Consider the following 15,467-nt stretch of genomic DNA (forward strand, 5'->3'; position numbering starts at 1 on the left):
AGAGTATGTGGTGTGCTACTGCTCAAGCAAAGGGTTCAAATACTGTGTTTATTAATAAACACAATAAATAAAACATAATACAAAGTACAAATAACTATAGAAAAACAAGAAATGCTTCTCTAGTACTTGTGTTTTTCAATGAACGTGTTATTTGGTAACTATTAACCTGTCAGACTAGCATCATTCAGAAAAGATGATGGTGTATTTAAATTCCTAAAATCAGCCCACCTTTAGATACCCAGCCTTTACCATCTTAGAATGTGATTTGTTCAGAATAGCCTAGTCCAGCTTTCTATTACCTTGCATCCAGCTTTTTAATAAGATGGGGGAGAGGGGAAGTTAGTTTCTCAGGACAGTAACTCTTACTATGCCTACTGTGTACCTTTTACATATTTCTGTCAACAGTTTTTTCTTGCTCTTGGACATGTTCCTATAGTTAGATTGTAGAACCTGGTTTTCTTTCCATTGCAGCAAAATATAATAGTGAAAAATGCACACTTCCGTGTTCTAGTTTACTAATTTAATTGCATACATTTGGCTCAGATACTTAAATTATGGTTTCCATGCCAGAAAATTCATAAACCAGAATTCATTTCTAATGTGATCCTATGTCACTTCAGTATAAACTTGATGTTTTGTTTATCATTTCCCAAACTATGTATAATTTCTTTGGATAATTTATGTCAAAACCATATTTCTAACTAAGGCTCCTTTTTAAATCTCTGATCTACCACCATTGCCAAGAATTGTATTAAAATAGGTAGACTGTCTCTCAGCCAAATTCCCAAGAATTAATCAAGGGGTAAACGTTGGGAGCTTTTAAAATTCTTAATAAGGAACGTGCCCTTTTTATGTTTCTGCACAATCATTTTTGCTTATTAATTGATTTTAAAAACTTATGCTTTTTATCTGCTTAATAATAAACATGTTTAGATATGCATACATTTCTGCCTCTGTGGTTGCATCCTTTTCATCCTTTTCTTCTTTTTTCTTTTTTTTTTTTTTTCCCCAGCTCTGGCATATGCCTGCATGTCTGCTTTCATACCCAAGTATTTGTATAACTTCTTTCTGAAGGACAATTCTCATGTTATTCAAGGTAAGTAAATCTCTTTAATTTTTGTATTTCTTCTAGGAGGCAGAATTAAGTCTGCATTTATACATACACTTTTTCAAGTGGCTTTAAAATAAGCCTTTCAAAAAGTTTGTTTTAAGTAAAACAAGAAAGTGTGCAAGAATAATGGGAACATGATAGAGTAGGAAAAGATTTGCGCAAGGTTTAAAAAAAAAAACAAAAAAAACTATAAGCTTTACCAAAACAACAAATACAGCTCCATGTACTATCCAAGGTAAGAGTCAATTGATTATGCAAAGTTGTAAAATGAGGAAATAAGCTTTCCAGTGTTAGATGGTAAACAGTTACCCTTCAGGTGGTCGAATTCATATCATCACAGAAGCTATCTTGACAACAAGGCAAGGTAGAGAGGAGGCACAGTACAAAGTAGATACTACTCAGGAAATGGGTTTTACAGTATTCAGAGAGCTTGAGACATGAGGGGATTTTCTTACTGAACTAATAATGTTTATCCACACAGGACATGACTTAGAGAGCCATGGGGAATATGTTCTGTAGTTCAGCGTTCAGCTACATAGGTGTCTCAAATTAAAACAACAGCTGGGGGTTAAATGTCTGTTTTACTCTAAAATTAATTGTAAATTTCAAGGAGACACAAAGAGGGAATTGTGCAGACTTAAAAAGCCACCTTGGCACTGTCTATGATGACAAAGATAATTTCTCTTGTAAACAGTTTTTGTTTTTGTTTTTTTTTTAAACAGAAGCTGCTTGAAAAGCCTTTGATAGCTTAAAAAAGGCATGTGGCAATCAATGCTTTTAGATGCAACAAGTTATAAGTGTTTGTTGAATAGTGGGTTGCAGCATGGCTTGCTGTCCTTGTATTTCTTCATCAGAAATTTTCTTTTCTATATAACTTGTGAAGCTTCTCGAGGAACAATGTCTGTCATTTCTTTGTCTTCAGAAAAAGAAAGGAAATTAAGAACTGGTCAACAAAAAAAGGTTAGCTGTAAAAGCAGTTAAATATTGGATAGTAGGGGGAGAGCTAACATGAGGATTGAACATGGTTAGGAGAGGCAACATATGAAGGACAGAGACATGTCCTTCCAGAGATATGAAGGATCAGAGACACTATGAACTGACTATGCAAAATAGTGAATAGTTTGGAAAAGCAATTCAAGACAACTTTTTTGCGTTACTTTTTTCTATAAAGAAAGAGTGCATGCTGAAAAAAAAAAGTCTGTAAAGGTCTAAAGATGAAAAGAGTATACTATATCAGTTGTTTCTCACTTTAATAGCTTGGTAAAGATTTTCTCAAGGGGGTATACTCTTACATAAAATAATAATTTCTCTCTCTAGAGGTTCCCTATTGAGATACCCACAGGAATCAAAATTTTACAAAAATATCAGCTGAAGTTATAAGTACAGGTCAGTAGGATTCCATAAAATAAAGAAGTACGCCATTTCCAAGTTGTTTTGCAACACCTTTTGTCATCAAAGACTCAGACAGACTGGAACTCTTAGGATTTTTTCAAGTATTCTGATACAATCCTTTCCAGGGACTTAAGTCAAACACCAGAGTTTCACACAATTTCAAGGAAAAATTCTTTATAGTTTTCCTGCTTTACTGGGTAGGAAGAAAGCATAAAGAAGTGTCATTTGACTGCCTACTGCAATTTTAGCTTTTAGCTGCCTTGTGTCTTCCATATAGGGGCTGAGAGAAGAAATTGTTTAAACTGCAGAGTTCAGCATTCCTCATGTCTGACCAGTTCTAAACAGTGAAGATAGATGTTTTTTCCTAAGCTTATCAGATGGATTTCCTTCCATTAAATAGGAAGCAAGAGCAGTTAAAGATGTTTGGATATGGAACACTTAATTATGCAAAACAAATCAAAAAAATTGTTTAATGAAATTCCAGCCAGCAGCAGTTGGCTGGACCCAATTGGTGAGTTTTTTTGTGAAGGCTCATATGTCTTTACTAGACCCTTAATTAACCATGTAATCCCATGCAGTAATTATATTTTGTGAGAGAAGCTAGTCAAATAAAGATGGTATTTATCAACTTGTAGTATATCTGCAGAGAATGATCATGGGTATTAATTTTTATTTTAAAATAAATGTTCTTCAGGGAAACTAATTCTGAAGTTGTTTTCATCAGCGCACAACTGAATGTGTAGGATTCTGTTGAATTACTGGTTTGCTATTACCTGTCTGGTGACTGGTTGTTTAATGGTGCAAAACTGATAAAGGATGCAGCTTACAGATGAAATTTTTAATTATTTTCACTTAAGGTCAGCACTTATAGCGTTATGAACTTCAGGCATAGATTCCGTTATCTCCCCAGTTTGTGTGGATGTGAATAAGAATTTCTTTGTCTTGAGACTGAGATAACATGCTGGAGAAGATGTAAAAACTTCTGAAGCAGCCTGGCCTTGGTGGCACAAAATTCAACATGGGTCTGTTTATCCACTTAACTCACCAGTGGTTATGCTGACAGGTCATCTGCGCCCTAACAGATGCAGCACCAGGCAGGAGAGGCTGCCACTCCTGAGATGCCTGATTCTTGAGGCAGTAATACCACAGTGGTTTAGTGTACAGCGGTTTCTGTACACTAAACACTACACTTTCTGGATTACAAAATCTACCTTTGTTGAAAATAAACTACATAGAACACAATTAAAGGAGTATAAACTTTGTATTTCACTTGGATTGGGTCTTAAAAATTCTAGAAACAGTGTTTTTCTACTGTGTTTCCATCAATATCCTGTGGCTCTTATCCATACTGAAAAGTCTTTAACTTTGCATTCCAAGTATACATCACAATTTGAGTATGAGTCAAGTAAAGCTTTGTTGAAAATCCAAATCGATATTAAGGAAGACAAACATTTCTCCATCAGTGTTGAATATAATGGTGATAAGGAAGACAGTACTGGTATTCACTTGATGTTTTATTTTGTGTTTTCTTTTAGATTGTTTGTTTTAATTAAATTTTTTTTTTTTTTTTTTTGCTCCATAATGAAATAACAAGATATGCTGGCATGTATTTTTTTAGTGATCTTGAATTTGCTTGTCATTTCAGAATACTTGACGGTGTTTTCCCAGATGATTGCATTCCATGATCCAGAGCTGAGTAACCATCTCAATGACATTGGTTTTATTCCAGATGTAAGTGGAATATTCTTAAAAATATTGTTCAAAGGAAGTAAAAAATGGAAAATGAGGACAATTAGGCTGAGATGCCTTTCAAAATTTTTGATAGTAGTTTGTTAGGAGACGTGTATTAATGGACCTTGTTGGGTATGTGTATAAAATGATGAAGTTTTGATTATTGTTTTATATACCTCAGTCTTTCCCCTTGTGTTGGCATGATAAATACAATAAAATTACTACTAATCACTTGTTTTAATTTACCGATTAATCTTAAAATGAATATGTAATTTTATCTTTAAAATGTGGTTTAGCATGCAAAACAAACATGGCCATAAATGACTAATAGAAAACTTTCTACAAATTAATTAAATGCTTTTGATTAACACAGAAGACAAATCAGTGTGCAAGCAATAAAGAATATATATATATATATATATACAAGTGATGGTTAATTTGTAGATATTGTCAGATCTTGGAAAATGCTTAGCAATCAAGAGCGTAACATGTATGTAAGGTGGGTCCTTTCACTGGAAAAAGCCTTTAAGACAGAGAGAAATGAAAAACAATTCTGTATTATGGGCAATATAACAGAAATTTTGTTAATTATAAATTAATCCTAAGACTAGACAATGGAAACTTTTTTTTTGGACTTCAGCAAGGCTTTTGACACGGTTTCCCATAGGATCCTACTGGACAAAATGTCCAGCATACAGCTAAATAAAAACATCATACGATGGGTGAGCAATTGGCTAACGGGCAGGGCCCAAAGGGTTATGGTAAACGGGGCTGCGTCAGGCTGGCGGGCGGTCACCAGTGGGGTCCCTCAAGGCTCCATTTTAGGGCCGGTACTTTTCAATATTTTTATAAACGATCTGGATGTAGGACTAGAAGGCATTTTGAGCAAGTTTGCTGATGACACCAAACTTGGAGGAGTTGTGGACTCGAATGAGGGTGGAAAGGCCTTGCAGAGGGATCTGGATAGGTTGGGGAGCTGGGCGATCGCCAACCGCATGAAGTTCAATAAGAGCAAGTGCCGGGTCCTGCACCTGGGACGGGGAAACCCTGGCTGCACGTACAGACTGGGCGATGAGACGCTGGAGAGCAGCCTAGAAGAGAGGGATCTGGGGGTCGTGGTAGACAACAAGTTGAATATGAGCCGGCAGTGTGCCCTGGCAGCCAGGAGGGCCAACCGTGTCCTGGGGTGCATCAAGCACGGCATCGCTAGTAGGTCAAGGGAGGTGATTGTCCCGCTCTACTCTGCGCTGGTGCGGCCTCACCTCGAATACTGTGTGCAGTTCTGGGCACCACAGTATAAAAAGGACATGAAACTGTTGGAGAGTGTCCAGAGGAGGGCTACGAAGATGGTGAAAGGCCTGGAGGGGAAGACGTACGAGGAACGGCTGAGGGCACTGGGCCTGTTCAGCCTGGAGAAGAGGAGGCTGAGGGGAGACCTCATCGCAGTCTACAACTTCCTCGTAAGGGGGTGTCGAGAGGCAGGAGACCTTTTCTCCATTAACACCAGCGACAGGACCCGCGGGAATGGAGTTAAGCTGGGGCAGGGGAAGTTTAGGCTGGACATCAGGAAGGGGTTCTTCACAGAGAGAGTGGTTGCACACTGGAACAGGCTCCCCAGGGAAGTGGTCACTGCACCGAGCCTGACTGAATTTAAGAAGAGATTGGACTGTGCACTTAGTCACATGGTCTGAACTTGGGTAGACCTGTGCGGTGTCAAGAGTTGGACTTGATGATCCTTAAGGGTCCCTTCCAACTCAGGATATTCTATGATTCTATGATTCTATGAAACAATTTTTGTTGTCAATATGAATTCCTCTCTAAGAGTAGAGAAGTGAAAATCGAAGAAGGAAACTGAAGTCAGAGGTTGACATAGAAATTATTTCATAAAAAGAAATATGTATGTGTTTTGTTTGTTTGTTTTCCTGTCAATCGTTCTTTTATCAGTAAAGCATTATGCTTAAGAAATGCTTTAACTTAAGGCAGAAAGGCCAAGGCTATCAAAATCATGTTATACACAATTCCTGGGTGAATTTGCTTGTCTTTGGGACTGGCGGATACTCATTAGCACTGTTTACAAAAATTGTAGTGAGGAAAAAAATGCTTTCACATATAAAGGTATTATTAACCTAATAATGTTATTTATGATGCAAATTGAAAAGATAATGTGGCATTCAAATAAGCAAAAGATAAAGCTAGGCTACTGCACTATAAACAGATGCTCTAGAAGGCCACATGTACTGCTAATAAACCACATCTGAAGAAGGAAGGGATGAAGGTGAGGGAAAGTGGGAAGCAGGGAGGATATTCACCTGTAGAAAGGCTGTGTGCTTGGTGGGGGATAAAGGACATGGGTAACATCCACATTTAATTTCCTGTGGGAGAATCAAGTTAGCGGCATCACTGTGTAAATGCACCCAATATTTATTTGCTGTAGCCTGTGGGGACCAGAGCAATTTCTCTGTATTTCTTGTTGTCCAGGGCACTCATTTCCATTGAGGATGTGTAGTTGTAAATTCCCTGACCATCCTACAGGTCTCCGTTTCTGCTATTAACCAACCTGTTGTGGTTGTTTGCTGCTCTTTCAGCAGCTCCTGCTTTATGCAGTTACAGTTTTCCACACCAAAACCTTCCAAAAATGCAAGTCAAATGGAAGAGTTAAAAATCACCTATTTTTGTATATTTTAGATTTTGTGTTGTGCCAGTCATCAGACAGCACATAGTCAAATGTGAGCCAAGCGTTACGGTCTAGAACAGGAGATGAGTAGGTAGTGCAGCAAATAATTACAAAATTGGGGTATAATTAAAAAAAAATCCAATTCTAAAATTAACAGCGACCTCTGAAGAGAGGTTGTCTTTTCTAAATCATATCATTTGGAAAAAAAAAAAAGTTCTGCCTTCCAGATCAGTGAGAGAGGTGTTTTTTGTTTTTTGTTTTTTTACCTGTAACAAGACAGCCCAAGATCCATCAAGGTGAAGAATATGCACTTTAGTAATGAGATCTGAACCAGAGTTCCGTGCTTGAGTACTAATCCTATCAAAGTAAACCCTGATTAATCTTTCATCATTGAAACGCAGGCTCCCGCTGCAGGAAAGATTGCATTTCCTGGCACCTTTCCCATTTGCTTCAGGTTATGTAGCTCTCCGAATATTGAACACTGCTGAAGGTTCAATAGTTGTGAATATAGTTACCTGATGTGGTGCCTGGATTAAGTACATTGCTGTGGCTATGTGATTTACATGTAAATAGAGAGGTATGTACGGTGAATCTTCCAGTTCTTCTTCGCTCATTCTCCTGAAGTTTATAATCTCCGCCACTCTCTGTAATGTTTTATAGCATCTGTTCTCTGTTTTACTGAATAATTCTGACATCAACAACAGACCATTTTGAGCTGAAGAAAAACAAGGAGGTGTGCTATGTTACTAACGGGGCATAAATTATTCTAAATAGCTTTCAGCTGCAAATTAGATGCAGTTGTCAGCTGGCCACTAAAAGAGATGACAAAGTCTAGCTGCAGTTACTTAATATCATCTTGCTGGAGCTGCTGTCACAGGTAGATAGATACCTTATCTTGGTTTTGGTGATAATTCGGGAGGTGTTTGTAACAGGGCTTCATCTAACCAAGAATTAAAAATCCTGTGATTGAAGTACTTTATCTCAGTTTGCCTCTTCTGTTGCATGATTACCTAGTGGTGAATCTGGGGGAGAGGCTTCTTGCTGATATTTTTATCTTGTGAGGAATGTGATCATTCTTCATGTTTTGTGTAGGTGGGTAGAATCTGAAGTTCAAAATTGGTCTCTGTTTCCCTTCTTTTTGCATCCCTAGTCCTTTTTTGCATTTTTATGTAGCAGTTACGCATGGAATTGTCTAGGCCCCATGTAGGCCTGAGGTATGTGTGAATGCATTTTGAAGACAAAGCAGCGAGATATGAAGGTGCAAGATCAGGGGTTTATTCCTTTTAGATGGGGATCATTGTCTTTACCACCTTTCTGTATTGCTATGTCAAATGGTCTTTTAGTTTGGGAAGCATGGAAAAAAAAGATTGGTTTACTTAACAGATCTTCAATAACTGGGATTGTTACTGGGCAATTCAATAAATAAATAAATAGGAAGGTATGATACATTTTGTGAGTGCTTCCTGTTGGCATTTAAGGCAGTACTTGCATAAAATATGTAGAAAGCAGCTTAGAATGGCAGACAAACTGTTTTGTAACTGTCTCTTGCAGCATTTTTAGCATGTTCTCCTGAAGCAAACAAGCAACCTAACTGTTGGAGGTAGAGTTCTTGCCCCATGTTGCCTTTAATTTTGGTAGTTCCTATCCAAGTGATGAGCTTGGAGGAGGCAAGGTACAAACAATCAAAGTCTGAGCACTGAAAATAGCATGAAATACATACCATAAAATAGTTCTTTATCCATCTACAAATTTTTCTTATTATGTGTGGAGATATGACAGGAGATATGATCAGTTTAAAATAACATAATGTATTAAATGACAGATGGTCAGATGAGAATTCTTCTATAAAAGATTACGAGGATGATGATTATCCCTATTGTGTGTGTGTGTTATCTTTAAAATGATAGGTATTTAACCTTGATCTCAGCTCTGTAGTTCTGAGGTGCAGAGACTGAACTTTCTTAGAGGTTTACGGTAAACTTGTTTGTTATGCATATACATAACATTCAAGAACTTGTGGAGAGTGTTGGCATTTTTTGATGCTTTGAAACTTAAGACCTTCAATAATAAATAATTCATTTTCATTATCTTGTAGCCAGGTGCATAGCTTCACTTTAGTTGCCTTGTGATGTTCATGAGGTGCACCTGGTTCATACAGGTCAACCACTTTATTGCTGCAGACTTTTCAACAGAGCCAGATGCTTGCGTATGCTTCTTAGTGCTCTGTACCATCCCCACCAACAAAAATTAACGCTCATGTTCAGCTTGCTATCCCTTCTAAAAGACATTTTGAATCAAAAGCCTCTGAACATAAGTATTTTTAAAACTGTTGTCTACAACAGAAATCTCAAACTTCCATGCAAGTCTTCTGTATCTCAATCTCAGCTTCTAGTGAAGCCAAATAACAAAATAATGCAGGCAGTAAGAACAGGCAACAATAAATTTCTCATGGAAGAGGTTCTCGTCAAGATTTCAGTCGGTGTCTCTGAGCAGGTTGAATTTCTAATGGGAAAAAGACTGTTCTCAAATACTTCTTACCTAATTAGGGGCAAATGAAGGCCTTCACCCTGTTGAAAAACACTGAACTGGGTCTTCAGTCTCAGGTCTTGAGCAGAATTTGTCATATTTGAATTTGTCAGCACTGTTGGAGACTTTCAGCTAGGAAATAGAATATAGAATAGTGGAAGGACTGACAGTGAAACAAAGTGGAAGGACAGGAGATTCCGATTTTAACTAAAAAAAATATGGTGTTTTTTTTCAGCTTGTTGCTAGTGACGTTAGGGCACTGCTGTGTTCTTTATAGCTAAGAGATGTCCAGCTGGTTACTTAAAAGCACAGAATTGCTCCTACATTACTGGCAAAGCAAAATGATAATTCTGGCATTGCTGATCTCAAGCTCAGTCTAAAATTGAAGTATTGGTTTTAAAGGTTTTTATTTTAATGTGACTTATCCCCAAGCTCTTCCAGCAGTTCAAACGCTACTTTGGATAAAATCAACATCGTTCTGAAGCATACCTAATGTTAAGTGTGAATAAAAGACATAACCCCATCACATTCCTTGGTTGAGTAGTAAAGGGTTGAAAACCTAAACAGCAAGCAAGCAGCTTGTTAGTACAGAATGGCAAAATGCTGTTCTGGCCTGTGATTGCTAGAGGGCAGTATTTACTAATAATATATTAAAAGTGAAGCCATTTAACTAAAAAGATTTGGTAGCCTGTTTATTTGAGGACTTCAGGTTTGTGCAGTTCTTTTTCTCATCTTTGTTTTTCAGTTTCACTTGTATGGTAGAATAATAATACCAGTGTTGTCTCTTTGCTTCCTTATTAATGGTAATCATAACCACTTCAGGTTTACCTCGACCTCCTTGTCTTAGAACATCACATTTATGAAAATTTGAGAGCAAAATCTCTTCAATAAAAATTTGACTGATACTGTCTACTTAAATAGTTTGACTTACATTTCATGTTGCTATTGATAGGCTTAATGAGGATCTGTTTAATATTTCAAATTTTGTCCTTCTTGTATGTTTTTATGTGTATGTATACAAGATACAGGTGTCTGTGTATGAAGTTAGGAGTAAGTGGATATGCTCTGGTAAAACATTTTAATCAAATGTATGAGAAGAAGGAAGTAATTGCTTTTAAATACCGAGGAAGTAATGTAGTTCAAAAAAATGATGTCTACGTAATGTGTACCTCAAAGCAAAGAGGAACCTCAGGCTATTAGGAATGCTTATTTTCCTACTGCACAGAATATATCACATACAAGTAAGCAGGTAAACAGGTATTAGCTGATCACAATCACTGCAGGGGATATTTCAGGGAGCAGGGTGTTATTATTCAGTAGGGAGCCATCTACTGAAGGCATTGAAGAGAGATACTCGGGGAAACAGTATGAATGTACAATGAGGCTGAAATGGTGACAGGAGATGATTTGTTTTTGTTTTTGAACACTTAAAATCAATTGAAAGGTTAGAGGCCAAGCTTTATTTAAATTAAAAAAAAAAAAAAAACAACTCAAAACACAACCTTGTAAATATTGAAAATGCTAAGCAGACATTAGCAAAACCTTTAGTTTTATGGACAGTGTACGGTTCAGATATGATTGAATACTCAGATGAAGGTGTGGGAATAAAATCTAGAGAGAGCCTTGATAGACATATTTGCCTTTCAGCAAATGTGCGCATGGTTTTGTCAGTGCCATAACCCTGTTTAAGAGTTTATGGAATAAGTAGTCATTTATTAACATAATATTGATTATGCTTTCTGCTTTTCATTTGCTTACTTCCAGGGAAGGCATAATAGGAGGATTAATTTGCACTTTTTATGAGCTAAAAAGTAATATATTAAGCTTTATGTCTAACTGTAAATCTTCAGAAATGGAAAACAGAGCACATGAGCTATGCAGCTGAGTAAATTTTAACAATGGTAGTCCTGCCTTTGCATTCCTAACTTGTAGGGACCTTCTGTAGAAATTGATGTTTCGTGAAAATAGATTCTGTTGCCTTCAACACACAAAGTACTTCATTAAAGATTAGGAATCTCTCAAGGTGTCATAAATGGGTAGCTATTCTAAATACATACTGAATCTTTTATATATATCTATATCTATCTATCTATATAGATAATGTCATAAGTACTCTGACCAAAAGGAGGTTTTCTGTAGCTGTTACAGTTCTTAGTCCCAGAGTAATAGAAGCACTGAATCAGCCTCAAATTCTTGTGATGACACCTGTCTTTACAGGTCACGTTAGAACAATGTAAATTCCCTAAGGTGTCAGTAACTGGCAGTATTTGCTTAAGTGACTTACAAGAGTGAAACTTCTTGCTGCCTTTCACTGAGAAGTATACGTTATAATAAATATCAACAAAGGCAAGAGATGTCGATACCATGAATCTATAAATTCTTCTGTTGAAAGTTGTGATTTGCACTTCTAATTATTTATATATATTTTTTTTCTATAGTCAAAAAGTTGTTTTATGCTTGCTCAAGCACCCTTAGTCATGTTTCATGGAGCAGCATATGATGTAAGGGGAGAACTGGGACAGTTTACTAGAGCAGGTTCTTGAGTGCTTTACGACTTTGGTGGTGGTTGGGTGGTTTTGCTCGTGGTGCTGGTGCTCTTTCCAAACGTAACCCTGCTGAAAGTGATGGTTGTTGTTGTTTCCAGTACGACATCAGGAAATAATAATTTGGAAGAGATGAGAATGGGGGTTCTGGGCATGGGAACACCTTTTGGCAGCTGAAAGTTGTATCAGAGCAGTTTGGGCCCCGCAGTTATTTCCCATTTAAATGTGTTCCTGCCAAGCTGTGCAATTTTTAATATAGTTTAAAATTGATCTAAACGAGGACTTGAGCTTTTAATAAAACATGTTTTTTGTTGTCTTTTCTCCTCCCCCCACCTTTTGCAGCTCTACGCAATTCCTTGGTTTCTTACAATGTTTACACGTGAGTATGGTTTCTTTTTTTTTCTGATTAATTGTTCTTGTATTTCTTAAGGATAACTTTTCTCACTTTTTCAGATAGAGCTTTCCTAATTGATTGTGTGTGTATGTCATTTAGCAGGTCACTTGTAATTTGCAGTGATGTGTGTTGTGACTTGAGTCTCAACAGTGTCTGTCACATTATACTTTCTGCTCGTAGTTGACAGTAATTAGTGTTTTCTTATTTCTGAAAAAAAAAGAACTGTATTAAACTTGATCTGGATTATTCTGTGCATGTAGTACTGAAGGAATGTGAAAAGGAAGCTGTTATGCTGGAAAAAGTAATAGGAATAGTAACAATAACAATAATTAAAACACCTTTCCCCCCACCCAGTTAAGGTAACAAAGAGTAACTTCATTTTTGAAGGCCAACAAAACAAGCTTTATCTTCTTGTGCTTTCACATATTATTCTGCTTTACTGCAATATTTGTGGATGTATACTTGGAACAAAAAGAGCTTTCTGATTTGGTGGGCTTTTAATGAAAGACAGGAAAGTTAGTAAAGCAAGACTAGAAAGCAATTTGTCATTTTCTTTCCTCGAAGATCTTTGATTTTTTTTTTTCATTTCATGTCATCATTGGCACACTTTGAATCAAAAAAAAATGGTGAGATGAAAAGAACTGATGGATTATTTCTCTAAAATGACAAAGAATTTCACATGAGATTCTTGATTGTAGTTCCTAAAGATCTTGATTGTAAGGCATTGGCTGTTGCAGTTGTCCAATCTTCTAAACCTTTTTTGAGAATTTGGAATATTCAACTTTGGAAAACTGAGAAAATGGTTTTCTTGGTAATTAATTTAGTAATTTTCTTGGTAATTAATTTACTAACTTTAATTTAGTAATTAATTTAAAGAGTGTTAGAACTATTTAGTTGAAGTATAATGTATTTTAGGAGATCCACCTTCAGCTTTATATGCAAAATGGTGCTATTTTTAATAGGTCTTTATTCCTCTCTGCCAATTTTTGCTCTATTCTGCTCATTTCCTTGTCTGGTTTAAAGTAGTTGAGCTTATTGATTCACTCATTAATGTCTTCATGCTATTGGAAATTACTGATTATGCATTTCCTCATGCATAATTATTTTGTACCAAAAAAAGAATAAATTGCCTAATTTTGTTTGTGTTTGAAATCTGAAAACCTTCATATTTCAAAGTATTTAATAAGGAAAGAAGGTACTGATTACTTCTAGAATAGTCTGTATACATACGAAAAGAAACGTGTTTAAACAGGTTGAATCCTGCTTGCTCCCAGATTAAAAAAAAGAAATAACCCTAAGACAGGAGATAAGAAAGTGTCTCAAGTGTGTGTATGTGCATTTATATTAATTCACAACTTTATTTATTTATTTATTTATTGTGGTGCCTGTTTGTCATGCAGATGTCTTCCCTTTGCATAAAATTTTTCACTTGTGGGATACGCTACTGCTTGGAAATTCCTCCTTCCCATTCTGTATAGGAGTGGCTATACTTCAACAACTGAGGGATCGTCTTCTGGCTAATGGATTCAACGAATGCATTCTCCTTTTTTCAGACTTACCAGGTATAGAAAAAACTTTCTTCCTTTTTTCTGTTTTCCCAAGTGTGTTGCTGAAGAAACCATGTGCTTTCATGTGAATATGTGAATATGTACTATAAATCTTATGAGTGTTTCAAAATAATGTTAAATTAAGGCCATGCACAAACTGGCAAGGAGTTTATGTAACTATAGCTCGATGAAGTTAGTGGAAGTCCTTTTGTTGTCTTAGCAAGAACTGGGTGAGTTCACTTTTATTTCCGTGTGAAAGTTAGAGTACTTCCTTGTGAAATTTAGAATAATCTTAAATAATTCATGAGTGACCGTTCACAGACGTGCCAGTTCTAGAAACAAGGCAGTTGGTAGGGGCTTTTTAGTAGGAAATAAGTGTTGTTCTATACAGTGCTGTCACACTTAGCTGCTAGTGCTAGTCTGTTTTCCTTCCATAAAATTAAACTGTTGATATGAAAACAACTAAGGTAAAGTTAATATACTACGAAAAGCGATACAGATACCATTAGAATTGCTTGGCGTTAAATCAGTTCGTTTGAAACTTACAGCTTTCAAAAGAACCCCCAAAATCAGATAAGAGGCTACATAATCATTCAGAAGTTCTGCCCTCCTGTTCAGTGGGAAGTTGTTGACCTATCCATATAAATAAGTCTTACATCTTTTTGGGGAAAAAAAAAAAAAAAAAAAGAGGTAGTTAGCAATGAAGCTTGGCTTTTATTTCTGAGTGAGTTTCTAGGGAAGCAGTAGCATGCGTTTGAATTGAGTAAACAGTGTACACTGGAAGATGTTTCCACTTGTGACAGACTAATATTTACATAATACATGAATTGGAAGTCTACTGCACACAGCACGTGCTCATGATCTTGTACTTCTTCACCTCTCCTCAACCCAGGATCTCACTAACATGGTATAGGTTTTGGTGAAGAGGTGATACAATTTTAATCATGTGGCCTTTTCTTAAGAGAATTTTAACATTTGCTTATTTCCTGGGCCAATTATAAATTTAGTGGGATGTATTCTAACACCATGTGTGTAATTCAAATATTAATTCCCTGAAACAGAAGTCATTCTTTTCCTGAAGAATTGAATGAGAGAATCAAGTTTGGAAGAGCATTGAATCTTAAAAATCTCTTATTAAGTGTGGCAGTCTCCACAACTGCAGAGTTCGGGGGCTAGCAGTAGCCCACAGTGTGGTAGCAAACCAGCTGCACCTAAGTTCATAGCTGTGTAAGTCAGTCTCTCAGAAGTTCAGCAAGGTCTCACTGGTGAAGCTCTGTGGCTTCTCTATTGTCACAAATTCTGTCTCTCACTGTATGCCATTAAACAAACGTCCAGATTTCAAAATTTTGCTTTTCTGCTACCTTTCAGCTCAGTTTCTACTACACAATTGCTATTTTATTTTTCCAATTTATAAGAAAATTAAATAGGCCATTCCATATAGTGTTGGTTCTTTCTGGTTTTGGTCTACATGCTCAGTCATTTCAAATTCTCTCATTAAATTTAACTTGGTATCTTCAGGTGGTTTGAAAGGTGAGTGCTAAACTAAAAG

At 36.5% G+C, this 15,467-nt stretch overlaps 1 protein-coding gene across 10 annotated transcripts in view; it reads left to right on the forward strand.

The window, feature by feature from the left end:
- Positions 1-15,467, forward strand: part of TBCK (TBC1 domain containing kinase) — a 105,627-nt gene that overhangs the window by 43,238 nt on the left and 46,922 nt on the right. For all 10 annotated transcript variants that reach the window (XM_038178408.2, XM_027456798.3, XM_027456800.3 and 7 more), the window contains 4 exons: positions 1,013-1,096; positions 4,149-4,234; positions 12,320-12,356; positions 13,772-13,933. In XM_038178408.2, the coding sequence (XP_038034336.2) occupies positions 1,013-1,096; positions 4,149-4,234; positions 12,320-12,356; positions 13,772-13,933 (369 nt within the window). The remainder of the gene's footprint in view (positions 1-1,012; positions 1,097-4,148; positions 4,235-12,319; positions 12,357-13,771; positions 13,934-15,467) is intronic.

The sequence above is a fragment of the Anas platyrhynchos genome, chromosome 4 (assembly GCF_047663525.1).
Source record: "Anas platyrhynchos isolate ZD024472 breed Pekin duck chromosome 4, IASCAAS_PekinDuck_T2T, whole genome shotgun sequence".
Classification (NCBI taxonomy): domain Eukaryota; kingdom Metazoa; phylum Chordata; class Aves; order Anseriformes; family Anatidae; genus Anas; species Anas platyrhynchos.